At 40.9% G+C, this 17,508-nt stretch overlaps 5 protein-coding genes across 9 annotated transcripts in view; 3 read left to right on the forward strand and 2 right to left on the reverse strand.

Annotated features, from left to right (window-relative positions):
- lola (longitudinals lacking) overlaps positions 1-2,704 on the forward strand; it is a 64,775-nt gene extending 62,071 nt beyond the window's left edge. Inside the window, exon 6 of the mRNA XM_036813193.3 lies at positions 255-2,704. Coding sequence (XP_036669088.3) covers positions 255-1,603 — 1,349 coding nt within the window. The 3' untranslated portion in view covers positions 1,604-2,704. The remainder of the gene's footprint in view (positions 1-254) is intronic.
- On the reverse strand, positions 2,691-4,737 carry Pef (penta-EF-hand domain containing protein peflin). The gene is made up of 5 exons (XM_017072100.4): positions 4,599-4,737; positions 4,323-4,539; positions 3,885-3,964; positions 3,758-3,821; positions 2,691-3,215 (listed from the first exon to the last, which is right to left on the reverse strand). Exons 1-5 carry the CDS (start codon positions 4,605-4,607, stop codon positions 2,989-2,991), a joined length of 597 nt encoding a protein of 198 aa, XP_016927589.3. The 5' UTR covers positions 4,608-4,737; the 3' UTR covers positions 2,691-2,988.
- A 3-nt stretch (positions 4,738-4,740) lies between these two features.
- Positions 4,741-6,369, forward strand: trsn (translin). Its single transcript, XM_017072099.4, has 5 exons — positions 4,741-4,899; positions 4,954-5,041; positions 5,103-5,199; positions 5,264-5,379; positions 5,912-6,369. The coding sequence occupies exons 1-5, from the start codon at positions 4,825-4,827 to the stop codon at positions 6,241-6,243; spliced, it is 708 nt and encodes a 235-aa protein (XP_016927588.3). The 5' UTR covers positions 4,741-4,824; the 3' UTR covers positions 6,244-6,369.
- A 731-nt stretch (positions 6,370-7,100) lies between these two features.
- Positions 7,101-16,635, forward strand: whd (carnitine O-palmitoyltransferase whd). Of its 5 annotated transcripts, none has more exons than XM_017074326.4 (9): positions 7,101-7,275; positions 12,654-12,835; positions 12,903-13,640; positions 13,811-14,010; positions 14,072-14,410; positions 14,518-14,583; positions 15,361-15,742; positions 15,806-16,165; positions 16,224-16,635. In XM_017074326.4, exons 2-9 carry the CDS (start codon positions 12,695-12,697, stop codon positions 16,344-16,346), a joined length of 2,349 nt encoding a protein of 782 aa, XP_016929815.2. In that variant the 5' UTR covers positions 7,101-7,275; positions 12,654-12,694; the 3' UTR covers positions 16,347-16,635. The 5 variants fall into 5 exon arrangements, with proteins under 5 accessions (XP_016929815.2, XP_070851177.1, XP_065719899.1 ...); XM_070995076.1 differs by having other exon boundaries at positions 7,111-7,253; XM_017074324.4 differs by lacking the exon at positions 7,101-7,275 and adding an exon at positions 10,499-10,737.
- Positions 16,469-17,445, reverse strand: LOC108009741 (peptidyl-prolyl cis-trans isomerase-like 3; the record flags this gene model as incomplete). Its single annotated transcript, XM_017074328.4, has 2 exons — positions 16,469-16,904; positions 17,200-17,445. Coding segments are annotated over 2 exons (492 nt in total), but the record flags the coding sequence as incomplete, so codon positions are not given.
- Positions 17,446-17,508: the final 63 nt, after the last annotated feature.

A 17,508-nucleotide genomic window follows, 5' to 3' on the forward strand; every position in this document is an offset into this window, starting at 1 on the left:
GAATTTTATGTGTTTTGCTTTATTTTATTCATTTATTTGTAGTTTAGTTGCTTATTTTTATTGCATGCCCTTCATCTAACACCATTTTTTTGACCTAATCCCAGCAATCCGAGAGTTACAACTTGCTTTTTCATTTGTCACAGCTCCATCAAAACATTTGACAGAAGTCAAAACTAAAGGAACTTCAAACGGAGTGAAAAGAAAGAAAAAAGAAAAAACCCAAAAACTAATTCCAACTATGTTTCCGTTTGCAGATTTGAGCAGGAAGGAGAACACCGCACCGGATGTGGCCAGCACTGCGGAAATACAGCGCAGTTTCCAGCGCAGTATCCTCAATGGCAAGCAGCGGGATGAGCAGAAGATGCAGTTGCCAGGCTCCCGCCGCAAGCGCCTGTCCGTCACCGAGGTATCCGACATGCTCTTCGAGTTCTACAAGACCAAGTCGGCCAAGGTGCCCAAGCAGGAGCAGCCCCATCGTCAGGTCTCCCCAACATCCGGCGAGATCCTTGATCCCTCGACCATTTCGGCCATTGCTGTCTATGGTTCAGCCTCCGAAACGGCCTCAAAAAACTTGAATGCTGATGAAATGATGCGTGCTCAGAACACCACAGCAATGAATGTGGTGGGTGCTGCCGCTGGCGCCGCCGCCTCATTTCATCCAAGGCCCAAATTCACTCTGAAGACAGCGGCGTCGTCGTCATCATCATCCACGGAACAGCTGGGTGTTGTGAAGGCCATACCCACTTCGGTGCTGGTGGCCAATAGTTCTGCCGCCCTGGCCCCAAAACCCCAGGCGGCGGTAATTGCCGAGGCCCTGATGAGGAATGGGCTACATAGCTTCCAACAGCAGTTGCGCGCCCAGGAGATCCTGCGTCAACAGACACCCCATCGTCGCATTAAGGAAGAAAACGATGTGGGTGGAGGAATGGCTGTGGGCGATATAACGCCCACCAAGATACTGGAGAACCTCTTGCGCAAACAGCAAGAGCGCGATCTCCGCCACTCGGAATGCGAAAATGAACCTGGTTATTCCACCGAGGACGAGGATGAGGGACGTTACCATGCCTTCGATGACATTCACCTGATGGAGCAGAATGGCGGAAAGTTTGCCAATAACTCTGGCCTGGGCATGTTCGGTGCCAATGCTCATGGCGGATCCGCCAGCTCCATTCTGGAGGCCCATCAGGCCTTTCGTAATTTGGAGTTCACCTTGAGCGATTATGGTGGAAGCAGCAGCAATGGCAGCATCACCAGTCCCAATGGCATCGGTGTAGATGGTGAGCCGGTCTACGAATGTCGCCATTGCGGCAAGAAATATCGCTGGAAGTCCACATTGCGTCGCCACGAGAATGTCGAGTGCGGTGGCAAGGAGCCGTCGCATCAGTGCCCCTACTGCCCCTACAAGTCCAAGCAGCGCGGCAATCTCGGCGTCCATGTGCGCAAACATCACACCGATCTGCCCCAGCTGCCCAGCAAGAGGCGCTCCAAGTACTCGATGAAATGCGATAATGGCATGAGCGGCTCCATGTCGGATGACTCCCAGGGCAAGCTGATCATCGACTTCAATGTGAACGGAGAGGGCTCCAAGCTTGATACCAAATAATTATGTATGGAGGGGACTGAGGACCGATTGATGCTTCTTCCATTTTTAACCATACCATATTTTTTGTTTGACTGGTGTCTTGATTTTTCCATTTGCGAATATATAATTTCTTGTCATTCATGTGTCATCCCAAATATTTAATGTTTACTTGTAATAATTTATGTAAGCTAAGCAAATGAAAACCAATCTAATCAAGCAAATAATCAAAGTAGTCTTAAGGCCTTTCATCTAACGATGCGTTTATTACGTTAAAGCATTAGTTCTTAACTCTGAAATTGTATAAAAAAATATCAATCAATCGCGAATTATCAATTTTATAGTTACGAATATGTGTGCAAAATCCATCAAGGAGCTCAAGAAACCACTCAATTATTTTTTTTAAGGCCACACTACTAATTAAGATATTAAAAGCATATCGCTGCTGTCCAGAACATAAAGTATTCTATTAGGGCCCGCCAAGTGCCTATTTCCGAAAAGTTTCCAGCATCTTGCCCGAAAAAAATCCTGTGCCATCCAACGATCTCTCAACGTGTCTTGATCAAGCTCAGAAGACAAAACCCTTGGCATTTACTCGATAACCTCAATTGATGCCATTTACATTGATACTCTCCATGACTGAACTAGTTTAGAAGAGATTATTTTGGATCTTACTAATGAACAATCCATTACCCATTTTGGAAATCAACTATTCCTCACCCTAAAGACATTCGTTTCATATATTTATGGACTTTGAGACTGAGTTTTTTGTATCTTAAAAATTATATACCTATGACCAAAAAAAAAATTGGAACACCATACGATTCCCAAACCAAAAACCAAACACTTATTATGCCTAAATGTTTTAACTGATATTAATGTTTGTATTTTACCATTAAGCTTTTGTGCCGTCACATTGAATCGCCCGAGATTTTATGATTGTATACTAAATAAGATTATAATTCCTAACTGCATATCATCGTTGATCCCTAGCGATCGACGAAGACACGATTACGAACTGTGGGGCAGTGTGACTGCTAACATAAGACATGATTTTATAATGAACTTTTCATATACAATGTTTACATTTTAAATAAAACACAATTATATATTAATTTTTAAAAATACGTGTGTATAGTTTATTATTAGGCGCAAGAGACTTTTGTACTATGATTGAGTCGAACTGCGATAACAAATACTTTTGACATTTGATTCTTGATACCAGGAGATTGCAATATGACTATGGAGTGAATAATGCATTTACATATTAAAAAGCTAACAAAACCCAAAGAAATTTAAAGGAAATGCATCAGAAGCGGAATTTTGTGTGCTTCCTCTGTTGACCGTGATGAATAAGTGCAAGATTGTGAATATTGATTCGCTTGAAGTGGTTGCCTTGATTCATTCATTCAGTACGAGCAGCCAATGGCCACGGTGAGGAAATCCTCGAACCCAATGGTGATGGTTCCATTCTGCTGGGTGTCGCGCTGCCTAAAGGCCTCCGTGAACCTCTGCACCTGCACGCAGAGCACGATGAACTGATCCACCGATACCTCCTTATGGGTCTGGGGATCACTCTTCTTTACCAGAAAGTTGATGAACTCGGGCGTGAAGCGAAAACCCATCTGGGTGAAGGCTGCGGGCGGTATTAAACAATTAGTTTGATGTTTTGGAAATTTAACTACAATATAATTATTACTCTTTACCAACTGTATCTTAAGGAACATTTTACCATAACGAATTATAATCTTTACCTGAATCTATTTTTAGAGGACTATTTTTCTTTCTTTTTTATATATTGGGTTCTATTATTTTCTTAAGTATTCTCGTTTTTATCATATACTTTTATGACCTTGTTGCTTATCAGTAATAACTAGAATCTATTAAAAGGTTGACTCATTTAAGGCAACATTTCTCTCTTCTTTTCAAAAATGAGTCATGTGTTTTTTTGTGTAGGTAACAAAGAGCTCTTTATCTAGTTAAAAAAAGTTTAATTTGGAAAACAAAATATAAAACCAATTGAATGAAATTATTTGAAAGCATTTTGGCTATACTATGAGAACTCGGAGTTCCGAGAAATTAAAGATTGACCCACATACATATATGGCCAAAAAATGTTCACTCTAAAAGATTTGAGAATTTGTTTTCTTATTTTGTGAGTTTAAGTAAAAAACTAACCTTGGGTTAGTTCATGCTCCTCGATATGTCCAGAGGCGTCCTGGTCGTAGGTCTTAAAGACTTGCTGTAAGTAAATAAGACAAAAATAAGTCAGAATATCAAGCATTTAGACCTATAAAGACCTTACCAGCCACTGGTTGATATAGTTGTAGAGCTTCTCGAACTCATAAACATCAATGGTTCCGCTGGCATCGTTGTCGAACATGCCTGATTAAGTAAAATGCGTTAAAAATGCGATAAAATCCAACATAAATCTTAGAATAAACAATTGAGATAGTGCGCTCCAGGTGTTCTAAACAAATTTGCATGGAGGATTGCTGTTCTAAATACAGTGGAACTTCCTTTAACAAAACCAAATACATAATTACTACATATTTACAACGTAAAAAAGTCTATTGATTTAACTTTCAATAAACTTGGTTTGACCTCTAGAGATATGAGATATGCAATGTTAGGGATACGTTATGGAAGTTCTACTGTATGTGTGTACACCGCGGAAGTCAACTGACGTCACAGTTCCTGGAGGGGGAGCTATGTATGGGAATTTGTGGGTACCCCATCTTACTTATCATAAGTTTGCATGCGTTATCCGAGAAGTGATCGCCACGCCCATTCACCAGGGCCGCCTGCAACTCGGAGGCGTTGATCTTTCCAGATCTATCGCGATCTACCATTTGGAACCATTGCTGTGCCTGCGGAGAAACTTGGGCATTTTGTGGCGGAAAGGCTCCGGGTGGAGCGGCATAGCCACCTTGCTGACCATACGGATTGTAGCCTTGTCCCTGTGAAATTTCAATAATTAATGATTTTACTCCACTTTCGTAAGCCTAAAAACACTCACATACGACATTTTGTCACGAGCCTATTATAATTCTAATTGGAACCTGATTGACACAAAACAAAATTAATGAAACTACAGATGACAAAACGGGCGTTAGCCAACACTGTATCCAGCAAGCGATAACAATCGATAACAAGCCAAAAATGTCGATAGCAATTGCAAGACTATTGCTTGGCCAAACTACCATCTCTATCGCCGGCATAAACAAGTGAATTTTTAAGCAAAAATGTCGAACTTTGTGAATTTGGACATATTTTCGAACTACCAAAAGTACATAGACAATGAGCAGGAAATCAGGGAGGTGGGTGGTTTATAACCTAACTGAAGAACACCTTTTAAGCCTCTGTTTTTTCAGAACATACGCATTGTGGTGCGCGAAATCGAGCATTTGGCCAAGGAAGCGCAGATTAAACTGCAGATTATACACAGTGATTTGAGCCAGAGTACGTATATGTTCTTGATTTATTATATAGGTATATATTATATATTTTCCTTTAACTATAGTAAGTGCCTCCTGCGGCTTGGCCCGCAAACAGATCGAAGCCTGCGCCGAAAAGTACCAGAAATTGGCCAGCTTGGTGCCACCTGGTCAGTACTACAGGTGAGTCAGATGGTTGAAAGTCCCGACTTTCCCTTGTGGGTGGCTAATTCTACGCCTTCTACAGGTACTCCGATCACTGGACCTACATCACGCAGCGTTTGATCTTTCTCATTGCTTTGGTTATCTATCTGGAGGCGGGTTTTTTGGTTACCCGCGAAACCGTGGCTGAAATGTTGGGATGTAAGTTGGCTTGACAAAGGCTCGATTTCACAATACCAGGTTAAATTGATAAATCTATGAGTTAAATTCCTGTTTCGTACAATTGTGGTTTCTCAATAGCATTTTAGGGTTGATACTACCATCTGACTGTAATCTCTTAACTAGAGAAGATAAAGAAACTGACTAAAAGAAGATTCGCCTGCTCTTTGTTCAGGTTTTATAAACCGAATTTCCAACTGATTCGTTTGATAACTCAGTAAAACAAACCGTCCGTAAAATTAAAAAAAATAACTTAACTTCAAACAATTAACTAGAAAATAAAACTTTGTTTCAAGTTTCTCTGGTAGATAGCAAACTAAAACCTTAACAGGTCATTGAGAAATCGGTCTTGTGGTCTTTTTTTGCTTCCAAATAAAACCTAACATGATTAAGAAACAAAAATGTTCCGAAACAGCAATTTAACCTAATCGCAAAATTATAATAGCCTTGTGAAATCGGTCTTAATAGCCCCACACAAAACACAATTACATATTAGTAACTGGTTAACCCACAGTGAAGACCAGTCAGTCTGAGGGTTTCCACCTGGATGTGGAGGACTATCTACTGGGCATTCTGCAGTTGGCCTCGGAACTCTCTCGATTTGCCACGAATTCTGTGACCATGGGCGACTATGAACGTCCGCTCAATATCTCCCATTTCATTGGCGATCTAAACACAGGGTTTCGTTTGCTGAATCTGAAGAACGATGGTTTGAGGAAGCGATTCGATGCCTTAAAATATGATGTCAAGAAGATCGAGGAAGTCGTCTACGATGTCAGCATACGCGGTCTGTCCAGCAAGGAGAAGGATCAGCAGGAGGAGCCGGCTACTCCTGCAACCGAATAGTGGTCTTCGTTCTTGGGCTACCTGAAAGATTACTTAAGACATTAGTTAACATGCAAGAAGCAAGGGTTCCATTTAAAGCAGCATTTTATATTGGTAAATATATATATCTCATTCATTGAACAGAAAGTTATTGCGTTTTGTGATTGAATCTTCGATGCATTTTTGGTTTGCATACGAAAATCCAAGGGGTATGAAGTTTTTTTCAGAGACAAACTTTCATAGTTGATTATTAGCTACCTAACTTTCATAATAATCATACACAATATAGACGAACTTTCATAGTTGATTATTATCCACCTAACTTTTATAATAAACATACCCAATATAATTTTAAAAGAAGCCTCAGTGGACATTTTTAAAATGAATTTTAATAACGTATATTTGATAGATTTAGAATAAGTATCCCAAGTAACCATGATTTTAATAAACCATCAATATGATACCCTTAATATATTGTATACAAAATTAATTCCATAAATATTTTATTACATTCATTTTGATTGAACAACTAATTATAAATTATTTGTAGCATAAATAAGCTTCTCTGTCTCTCTCTCATATTCGTAAATATTTTCAAGAGGGGGATTAAAACCCCAAAAATGAAAAGTTCTTTCAAGTTTAGAGGCCCTGCAATTTTAAATCTTGCTGAAATCAATTGTCGTCATAGCTAAGTGCTAAGTGTATGTGCACACACATGTTTGTGAAAGTTTAACCCCCCTTGAAAGTGGTTTGGCCACCACCCCTGGACCGCTGCTGTTGTTGTTGGCCCCGATCATATGGTGGATTTATTGCTGCTCCTCTTTGGCCCGCTGCTTCCGTTTTTGCCTTTGCTTCTCAGGCGCAGTTTTAGTCTCTCTTTTGCCACCGAAACGCTTACAACATTTTCATTGCGCGCGCGTCTTTGCTGTTTTGCTGCTCCCGTCGTTTGTCGTCCTTCATTTTGTGTTATTCTTGTTGTGTTTCCTGTGCGCTTTTCATTCTTTCGCCTGATTTTGCAATTTAACTTAAAGGTATCATTACATTTTCAAGAAAGTAAGTCTATGGGAATTTCCCTTGGAAAAATACCGTTACCCCAGAAACCAACCTACTCTCACTGTCCCGCCCCTTTGCCGCCCAAAGCAAAAAGCTAAAAATGAAAAACTCCAACCTGTTTGCAAATAATTAGGTCACAAATCTTAACAAAAACTTGTTGCCCAAAATGGACACTAAAAACAAATAGTAATGTATTTATTACAACACTCCCGACGAGTCTCTATTTGCCTTGTTGTTGTTTGTTTGTTTTAATTTTTTTGTTACGCAGACATAGTTGTTGTTTTGTATTTTTAAAAACACGCTTTAATCGAAGCGGTTCAAAGTCCGAAACAAGTTTTCGGAGAGGCTTAACGGGGCCCGCTCTCTCTCTTAGTCGCTCTCTCTCTCGCACTCTCTTTTCTTCATCTTGAGGGGGTGGAGGTGGAGGAGAGCGACTAAAAACTGAGAGAGCTTTACTGGTAAACATCTGTAAAACAAACACAAAACAGACACCCACACAAAAGCAGGCAGGTGCAGCTGTATGCGCTCTCTGCTACTCTTTGCACCTCCCCTCCCCTCCCCCTCCAGTAGGCCCTCTCTTTCGAAAGGAAAATGCCAAAGAAAAGCTTAGCCAACTGAACCCAACAACAACAAATACATAGCCAGTATAATAAACCCAGAATCCAACTGTTAACTACCATGGAAAGTAGCGAAACCATTAGCTATTGACCTCCTCCATTGAGTGTTTTGTTTTCATACCCGGTAATTGTAGAGTTAAGGGGTATATTTACTCATTTTATAAAGATGTTTTCCATTGTATTAAGACTTTTCGTTGGTTCGAGAAATTAACTTATTTAACTTGGTATAAAATTTAATTTTACCGTTCTAACCCATGGCATATTTCTTTTCCTTTAAGATTTTATTTATATTTTTAACATTAATTTAAAGCTAATATTTTTAGAAAATTTAAAATTCTTTAAAGTTCTTTCTTTAAATAAAATTAGTTGTTGATTTACTTATAAAGTCTTTGGCAGTGGAATTTGGCTTGTACTATTTACTAGTTCTGTAAGAATCTTTATTTTAATCTTTTTAATAGCGAACATTATAATAATTCATTTTAATTTAAATTCTTAGATGGAGTTAAAACAACAGAACTGATAAGTACCAAGCATTTAAACACGTTTCCCCACTTGAATTATGTAAAACATATAATAATCTACCTTTTGTAATTGATTGATTATAAAATCAAAATACTGTTTAAAGTATGTTATGCACGCATATAGTAACCCATCATCCTCAACTTAAAGTGTGTTACGTTCTTGATTAGGTACACACTTTAGGATTGTTACTTAAGTTTGTTAACTATACGAGTATCGTTTATTATAAAGAAAACTCGAGCCATTGAAATACCGGGTAACTCCCTGTCGTATCTTTCCAGTAAGATACCTCTCTTGATTTTATTCATTTTCGTTTCGGTGGATGCGACGCGGCAGCTGTGAATGATTTGCGAGGGGGTCCCAAGCACAACTGGTTCCCAGCGCCTTTGTACCGCACCTCGAAACCCCCTCCGAGATCTCGAGACCCTCGAGGCCCACCTCGATCGTCCCGCTCTCGTTAGACATGCGTCGCTGCCTTGGTTGTTTTGTCGGCGGCGGTAGCCGTCGCACATTTCAAGTTTGCTACGGTTCAAAGTCCAAATTCAAAATTCAGATACCACCACCAACATCGGAATCACTGGTGCACCATCTCTCTTGCTTTACGGTGGGGATTTTAATTTTAAATCTCCGTTCTGCGCAGAATTTCTTTGGGTTTACCAAGATCTGATCAGAGTCGTGCGATAAGTAAGTGTTTTTTATGCCAGCTAGACACTTTCAACCCGTCATCGATTGTACTAGGTTATTCGGACAGCTCTCACCTCTTATCGGAACCGCGTGCGGTGGCAAACCTTATCAACACCCCGAAATGGCGTAGTTCTCACAGGCCCCCCGCCACTGTGATTATTGGACTTTCAACTATAAATAGTGGGCGATCGTTTGGTTTTATCGGCTCGCTCAATTGTTGCTTATCTGACCCTGTTCATTGGTCAGTTCTCAGTTATAAAAACAAATCATATAATACTTGTTTTTCAGCTAGTTTATCAAGTAAACAAGCTATATCGCCATGTAACAGCGATAAGAATGGGTGTGGAGAGCCGATCTTCAGATTTGAAGTTGTTTAGCCAAACCAAATGCAGAAACAGCGAGATCTGCGAAAAGGTCAAAGTCCCATTGCCGAATTTAAAGCCTAATCTTTATGATATTATGAAATGCAATCTTGAATATCGGTTATTTATGCTATTTTTATAGCTTAGCAAAAGATACATATATGGGATAAGCACCAGGGGAATTTTAATTGAGGCGGTGAAATTGAAAAGACAAAAAAAAACTTTAACTCTTTTTATTTATCATGCCCTTTAGACTTTTAAAATATCTTATCTAAAAATAAAATAAAAAAAGTTTGTTTATAACATAATTGCTTCTTTATATGACTTGGTTACCCTGTTTTAACTGTTAATCTTCGCCTAACCCAAAAAAAACTAGATAAAATGTGATGTTTTAATATATGTACAATTGTAAATGTTTACTAAAAGTAGAAATCTTTTAAGATTAAACAAGTAATATAAAAATGATTTATGAAAAAAGGGTAGTTTAGGAATTTAGACTTAAGAAAATAAGAATATAGCATTACCAAATCAGAAAATGTGTTTACTAAGTGTTTTGAATTTACCAATATAAATATGAGTGACTCTACAAATATCGAAAAGATCATTTTTGAAGTTCCCTTAGCGCATTGATAGTGCACCTCGGTTCCCAGAAATTTGTCTAGCCACGTTGAAAACAAGTTTTCAAGAGACATTGACATTGACGTATACCCCTTGAAACGAAGAGTACACCCATCATATATGTAGGTGTTTATGGGGCCTAATCAGATATCCATTTCACCATTTCGGTATGCGATAAGAGGCGCCCTATCGATCTGAAGAGAAATGGTTCCCTGAATATCACCGGTCAACACACTCCACCAGGCACCCTTTCCACTTTTTCCACTCTCTCGGAGCAACGAGCCCCTCGACTTGTGACGCATCCAAAACCACATCCATAGCCACATCCACATAGCCAGAAAAGCACATCGGCTATATTATATTTGTATCTCTGCGCTCCGCTCCGAGTGCTTTTTAAGACCCTAGCGAACCCGTTGTGCTCACAGTCGATTCAGTCAACGCTCGGCGTCTAAACGATCAAGTCGCTTTATAAGAACCGGGGGATCCGAAATATCCCCAGTGGCATTAACTCGTGTGTGCATCTTGCCTAGGATTTCGCAATTGTCATTTCCCCCTCCCAAAAGAAAAGTTTATAAATACCACATTCACACATCGAAGTGCAATTAATACAACGCGATATACAGGAAACAGTTTATATCGAATTATTTTAATTCGCCGAGAAGGTTTGTTTGTGTTTTTCTTACTTATTTCTTAGCCCCAGCTGAAGGTCGGAAAAGCGTAAACAACGCGCAAAATAAAAGAAAGGGGGTTTTCTGCAAAGGTTGCATTCTTGCGGCTTACGTAGACCCCTTATTTCTTGTTTTTCTCGTTCTGATCTTTACCCCCTGGCGACTTTATCTCGTTCTCACTTGTGTGACCCAAATTCCGGCACATGTTTTGATAGTTGAAAAAATCTATTCCATAAACCTTATCAGCTTTGAGGGGGGATTTTTTAGTGGTTACATAAAACCCGGCATTGGACCCGCCTCCCTCGCAAGTTAACAAACAAATATGTAGATATGTATAAGCACAAGGTCGGGCCCACTCGATCTAGAAAATAACAACAATTTAAATTTTATGCAATATAATTAACGTTGTAGACCACGTATAGGAAGAGAGCAGACTATGAAAAAAACAATTTGTGGACTTTGTACCCTCGTGTGCCCAGCAAAAAAATAAAACGATCTTATAAAAAAAAAAAGACAACAAATCGCGCATATTTTTATTATTTCTGTTTTATTTTTCCTATGCTGAGTTTGCTGATAGGCAAACAAATAAAAGCCGGTAGTGATCGTTGTTCAAATTATTAAGCATACGCCGCATAGTCGTCGCCCCAAAGTGGGTCAAACGAAAATGAATTCGTATCGTATCTTTTAGTGGCTATTTCGAGTTGAAGTCAGTGGTCATTCTAGTTTATTGATATGTTTGGACAATAGATACTCAGATACTCAGATGCACTGACCTTCACCAAGGTGTATCCGTCGAATATCAAGGTTTATGCGGTTTAGGATCTAGCGAAGCGTTATAACTCGAAGTGTCATGCCATCTGAGGAACTTTTGGCTTTATAAATAGATAAATATAAATAAACACCTCTATATATATGCACAAATGCATTGGTATGCAGAGTTCCAAAGCTGAGTATAAACGTTGAATAGGCACTCGATCGAATCACAAAAGCAATCAAATAGTTGTGCAATTTAATTGCGAATCCAATCCCAGTGAAGGTGTAGAATTGCAGCTGCTTGGGGAAGTCCGTAAATTATTTATCAAAGTAATTAGCTTTCCAGTATGGAGTGAAAAGAAGCCTCTATTGTACTTTGTCTTTGCTTTATTATTATTTTCTTTGCCACTGAATCCGATTCTAGAATCGATTCCATGGACTGCTGCCTAGACCTAGAATCTCAGACGGACTCTATCCCAACGATGATGATAACCCCAGTTGAATAAAACCGCGCTCTGTGACGTCAATCGTCAATTGCATGTAAAATGTTATGACATCGAATGCTGGAGAATACAAAGCGTGTATACACTAAATAATGTATGTAGAACGAATCTAAAGCGTGTAATATTTCGTTGAACTTTGGACCTCTAGTGCCCCAAACAAAACACTTCATGAAACAGATATTACGAATGTGAAGTATCTACAATCTAAAACGCATTTTAGCTTGATCGCGAGTGGCAAAATAAGCAAGATATTTTTCGTGAATCACATGATTCGGCTGTCTGGCAATTTCCATTCCATCTTATCAGTGAGTGTTTTTTCACAATCTAGACCACAAAGGAGCAAAGTTATCAGGACTCAGAATTGGGGTTTTTGGGGGCGTTTACTTTGATAGGGGGATAAAATCGGACAAACCTTTTTAGCTTGTGTTGTGAAATCGTATTTAAAATAGCTACTCTCTTGATAAGGAATGCTTTTGTTTTGATTTTATACAATGTTCCGGAAATTCTTTAAAAGTTGCAAAATTTTAAGATCTATCTCTCTTTTATATTGCATCTTTCTGACTATATCTATATCTATTATTTTTATATTACAGCATTTTTCTTTTATATGATATCTTTCTGACTATATCTATATCTATTATTTTTATATTACAGCATTTTTCTTGCACTTGGGATATCATTATTAGCCTGCAGATATGGCTGAAGCCCATTCTGCAGTGGCATTCTCGTTTGCCATCACCCACGAGGGCTTCGACATCAATTATGACCACGAGGTGCTCAACTTGGTGTGGAATTCGGGCATCCGCTCATGGAAAAAGCGTTTGGGACGTGCCAGGGTAAGTTTATATCTCCGATTTACTTTAAATTATATCAAAAACTAACCAAGGGTTATTTTTCTTATAGAACGGCGTACGCAATGGCGTCTATCCGGCCCACATCCAGAGCCTCTGGCTGATCTCGGCCATTGCGTTGGGTCTGCACTTTGCCGGCTACCAGGCTCCATTTAATCTGACCAACCGGATACTGGTACACCTACCGTCCAACACAATCAACTGGCAGGTGGCTGCCTGTTTTCTGGCCGCTCTGGTGGTTTGGCTATCGATCTGCTTCACCATGCGGTACACTCTCAAGTTGCTGCTGATGTACAAGGGCTGGATGTACGAGTCCAGAGCTCCTGGCAGTCGAGTCTCACTGCCCACCATGTTGTGGGTGGCAGTGGTGCGGGTCCTGTCCAGTTGGAACAAACCGGGCCTGTACAGCTTCCAGGGATCTCTGCCCAGATTGCCATTGCCCTCTGTTAGTGATACGATGACCAGGTACCTGCGAAGTGTTCGTCCCTTGCTCGATGATGATAACTACACGCGCATGGAGCGATTGGCCAAGGAATTCGAGCAGACCATCGGCAAGAAACTGCAGTGGTACCTCATCCTCAAGAGCTGGTGGTCCACCAACTACGTGTCGGATTGGTGGGAGGAGTACGTCTACCTGCGCGGTCGCAGTCCCCTGTGCGTCAACAGCAACTTCTACGGCACGGATGCGATCTTCATGAACCTCACCGATAAACAGGCGGCTCGAGCTGCCAATGTGATCTCCCTGCTGCTCAACTTCCGCCGCCTGATCGAGCACCAGGAATTGCAGCCTGTAAGTATCGTTTTATGATAACTATAACCTTTTAGAGTCGCTTTCCCATCCGCATGTTAAACTAAAAGTAGACAACATGTCGTAGTTTACATCCTAATATCTATTTAAGATTCGGATATATTTATTTCCAAAATCATCTATATTCATTTATATTTACTTTTCCCTTTCAGATCATGGTTCAGGGCATGATTCCTCTGTGCTCCTGGCAATACGAACGTACCTTTAACACGGCCCGTGTGCCTGGTCTGGAAACCGATCGTATTATCCACTATAGGGACTCCAACCACATTGTTGTGCTGCACAAGGGATGCTACTACAAGATGCCCATCTACTACAAGGGTCGCATCCTGCGTCCTTGCGAGCTGCAAGTGTGAGTAACTGCTGGCTGAGAAACTCTAGAAATGGTTATTCAATTTGGTATTACTTTGCAGGCAAATTGAGGAAATTCTCAAGGGAAAGGCCACTCCCGTGGAGGGTGAGGAGCACTTGGCTGCCCTGACTGCCTGGAATCGCTCCAAGTGGGCAGAGGCTAGGAATACATTCTTCTCCAGGGGCCCCAATCACATCTCCCTGCGAACCATCGAGTCGGCTGCCTTTGTGCTCTCCCTGGACGATGAGCCCTTCGAGTTCGACCTGGCGCGTCCGGAACTCCTGGACAACTTTGGCAAGAAGCTGCTGCACGGCAATGGCTACAACCGCTGGTTTGACAAGTGCTTCACCGTCTGTGTGGGCACCAATGGACGCGTTGGCTTCAATGCCGAGCACACCTGGTAAGTGGCGTCCAATCGTTATACTTTAAAATTCCTTTCAGCCCCGAAAAAAAAGTACATCATAATCTTAACCATTTGAACCAATTTGCAAAATCACAATCCAAAAGGTCCGACGCCGCCATCGCCTCACACATGTGGGAGAACCTGATCGTCGATGATCTTGTATCGGAGGGGTAATGATTTTCGATTCCTATACCCGCCTGCAATTTGTCGGTTTTGGTTGGCTGCGTTCAGTTTTCAGTTATCACCCATTGTCCTCCCTCCAATTATATTATAATTTTTATTAACCCCGGTTGTGGCTTAACAATTGATTTACCCCATTTACACTTTTCTTATAGGGCCGATGCACCGGTTTTGGGACATCTATGGGAGTATATATTTGGTGATGATATCTATGGGTAAACACTTAGTTCCAAAGCACACAAGCGCAAAGCAAAGCAATTTAAGTCATTTGGGTTGAGCACGAGGGTCTCTTAAAAGCTTTAATGATCTCGCTAAACAGTAAATATTAGATTCAAGGAGCTGGAAAAATTTAACAAAGTTCAGTCTGTCTTATTTACCCATTTTTGTATTAACCTTTTAGGGGAATACTCAAGTCTGAACAACCAAAAGTGGAATTCAATACTATTTTTTAAGTATAACAAGTCCTATTTTCCTACTTTATTTTATTGATTTTTAGAGGGAACATTCAAATTTGTAAATAAATAAAGAAATACTTTTAATATTTGAATTTTTACCACAATTAAATTCTTATTTTCTCCCTTGACCTTTATTTACTGTATTTACAAACGCTAATCAACCCAAATGGCATTCATTTAATTTATTTGGCTTTCGTGACTAACAACTATTGTACAAAATTAACAAGACTTTGATTTACGTTGCTTGACATACATACATTACCACATTGAATCAAACTTTAAAACTAACCCATTTACCTGGTAACCCTGCAGATATGATGAATCTGGCAATACCAAGGGCACCCCCGAGTTCCAGCCACCCACACCAACCAGGCTCACCTGGGACCTTAAGCCTTGTCTGCCGCAGATCGAGGAGGCCACCATCGACGTGACCAAGCTGATCAACGAGGTGAATCTGCGCATCCTGGTGCACCAGGAGTACGGCAAGGGATTCATGAAGAAGTGCCGCATCTCACCGGATGCCTATATTCAAATGGCCCTGCAGTTGGCCTACTATCGGGATGCCGGTCGCTTCTCGCTGACCTACGAGGCCTCCATGACGCGTCTCTTCCGCGAGGGAAGAACCGAGACAGTGCGTCCCTGCACCATTGAGTCATCCGCCTGGGTTAAGGCCATGCAGAATCCCAACACAACTGTAAGAAGTTAAAATACTTATCTTACTTAAAACCAGACTAATCTTAAACTATTTGCTTTGCAGAACGATGAGCGCGTGAAGTTGCTGCAGGCTGCCTGCGATCGCCACCAGTTGGGCTACCAGGATGCCATGTGCGGTCGAGGTATTGACAGGCATCTGTTCTGCCTTTATGTCGTCTCCAAGTACCTGGAGGTGGACTCTCCCTTCCTCAACGAAGTGCTCAGCGAGCCCTGGCGCCTGTCCACTAGTCAGACTCCGCACGGCCAGACGCCCAAGATGGATCTGAAGAAGCATCCGAACTGCATCAGTGCTGGCGGCGGCTTTGGACCCGTGGCCGATGATGGTTATGGTGTGTCCTACATCATTGCCGGCGAAAACCTGATATTCTTCCATATCTCAGCGAAGACCACTTGCCAGCAAACGGTAAGGAGTTACCATATATACATCAAATGGAGTTAAACTGATAAGATTTCCTTTCCAGGATGTGCATCGCTTCTCGGAGAACATCTCGCAGGCTCTGTCCGACATTCGCAGCATGTTCGAGCAGCACATGAAGGACCATCCGAAGCCCGCCAAATCACTCACAAACGGCACCTCCACATAATCCATGTAGTCCAGATTCTTGTTAGCATTTGTTTTATCCCCTCTAGTTGATCGTTTTAAACACATCTTATACATCCGTCTAGTGTAAGTTCCAAATTAAGTGCAAAAGTCGTCAAGAGAGAGTTAGACATAAACAATGCAATTTTTTATAAACAATTGTGACTTGGCTGATTTTAAGATTTAGTCGTTAGGTACTTTTGCACAATATTTGATGTTTCTCAATCAATTAGTTTGTAATCGAAGAAATCGTGTAAACTTAAGAGCTATAAATATACTTCATTTTAAGCGTATGATTGGGAGTTTTTGTGCTCTATCACGTGGCCAGAGGATTGGCATGTATGGTCACGCCGTTGATCTTCTTGTCCACATGAGGACGGTAGTTCTTGGGATTGACGGGCAGCTTCTCCAGCTCGTCCAGAGCATCGAAACCATCGATGACACGACCGAATAGTGTGTACTTGAGGTCCAGATTTGGCTGGGCGGCATAAGTGATGAAGAATTGACTGGCATTGGCATTGGGTCCGTTGTTGGCCATGGAAACCATTCCTCGGTCGGTGTGCTGTAGAAATTAGATGTATTGTACATTAGGATCTGTATTATAATCCTTATGGTAAACTAAATGTTGGTATTAAGAGATGTTACAATTTAGTTCTAAAGAGAAGATCTTAAATATTCAGTGTTTCGGAGAAATTTAAGTTTTTCAAGGGAGTACTTTTGGAATCTATTTTCTCCGTTCCATATAAAGATTACATTTAATATACTCCATTCATCTAAGAATACAGGGTATGTGCTACAGACGGCCGGCGTGGTTGGACTATGGAAGTTCCCCAGCCAAATCTTGATAATCAGCTCACCTTGACGGTTTCCTTGAACTCATCGTCGAACTTCTGGCCCCAAATGGACTGCCCATTCTTCCCGGTATTGGTGGGATCGCCGGTTTGGACAATGAATCCCTTTATGTTCCTGATAAAGACGCATCCGCTGTAATAATCGCTGGCGCACAGTGCAAGGAAATTCTCACAGGCCTTGGGACAGGCATCGCAGAAGAGCTCGATTTTGAGGTCACCCACGTCGGTGTGCAGCGTTACGGACTGTAAAATAAGCAATAATTTCAGTTAAAACCGGGTGAAATCAGAATTACCAACTTTTGTTTACCATTTTGG

Source organism: Drosophila suzukii, chromosome 2R (genome assembly GCF_043229965.1).
Source record: "Drosophila suzukii chromosome 2R, CBGP_Dsuzu_IsoJpt1.0, whole genome shotgun sequence".
NCBI lineage: Eukaryota > Metazoa > Arthropoda > Insecta > Diptera > Drosophilidae > Drosophila > Drosophila suzukii.

Coding starts and splice junctions, on each gene's coding strand:
- Pef (XM_017072100.4), bottom strand. Junction 3,965..4,322: donor CGCATGCAAACTTATGATAA/GTAAGATGGGGT, acceptor TTACTTAATCAG/GCATGTTCGACAACGATGCC. Junction 3,216..3,757: donor GGAGCATGAACTAACCCAAG/GTTAGTTTTTTA, acceptor TACCGCCCGCAG/CCTTCACCCAGATGGGTTTT.
- trsn (XM_017072099.4), top strand. CDS start 4,825: ATGTCGAACTTTGTGAATTTGGACATATTTTCGAACTACCAAAAGTAC. Junction 4,900..4,953: donor ATGAGCAGGAAATCAGGGAG/GTGGGTGGTTTA, acceptor CTGTTTTTTCAG/AACATACGCATTGTGGTGCG. Junction 5,042..5,102: donor ACACAGTGATTTGAGCCAGA/GTACGTATATGT, acceptor CTTTAACTATAG/TAAGTGCCTCCTGCGGCTTG.
- whd (XM_017074326.4), top strand. CDS start 12,695: ATGGCTGAAGCCCATTCTGCAGTGGCATTCTCGTTTGCCATCACCCAC. Junction 14,011..14,071: donor CGTCCTTGCGAGCTGCAAGT/GTGAGTAACTGC, acceptor ATTACTTTGCAG/GCAAATTGAGGAAATTCTCA. Junction 16,166..16,223: donor AGACCACTTGCCAGCAAACG/GTAAGGAGTTAC, acceptor TTTCCTTTCCAG/GATGTGCATCGCTTCTCGGA.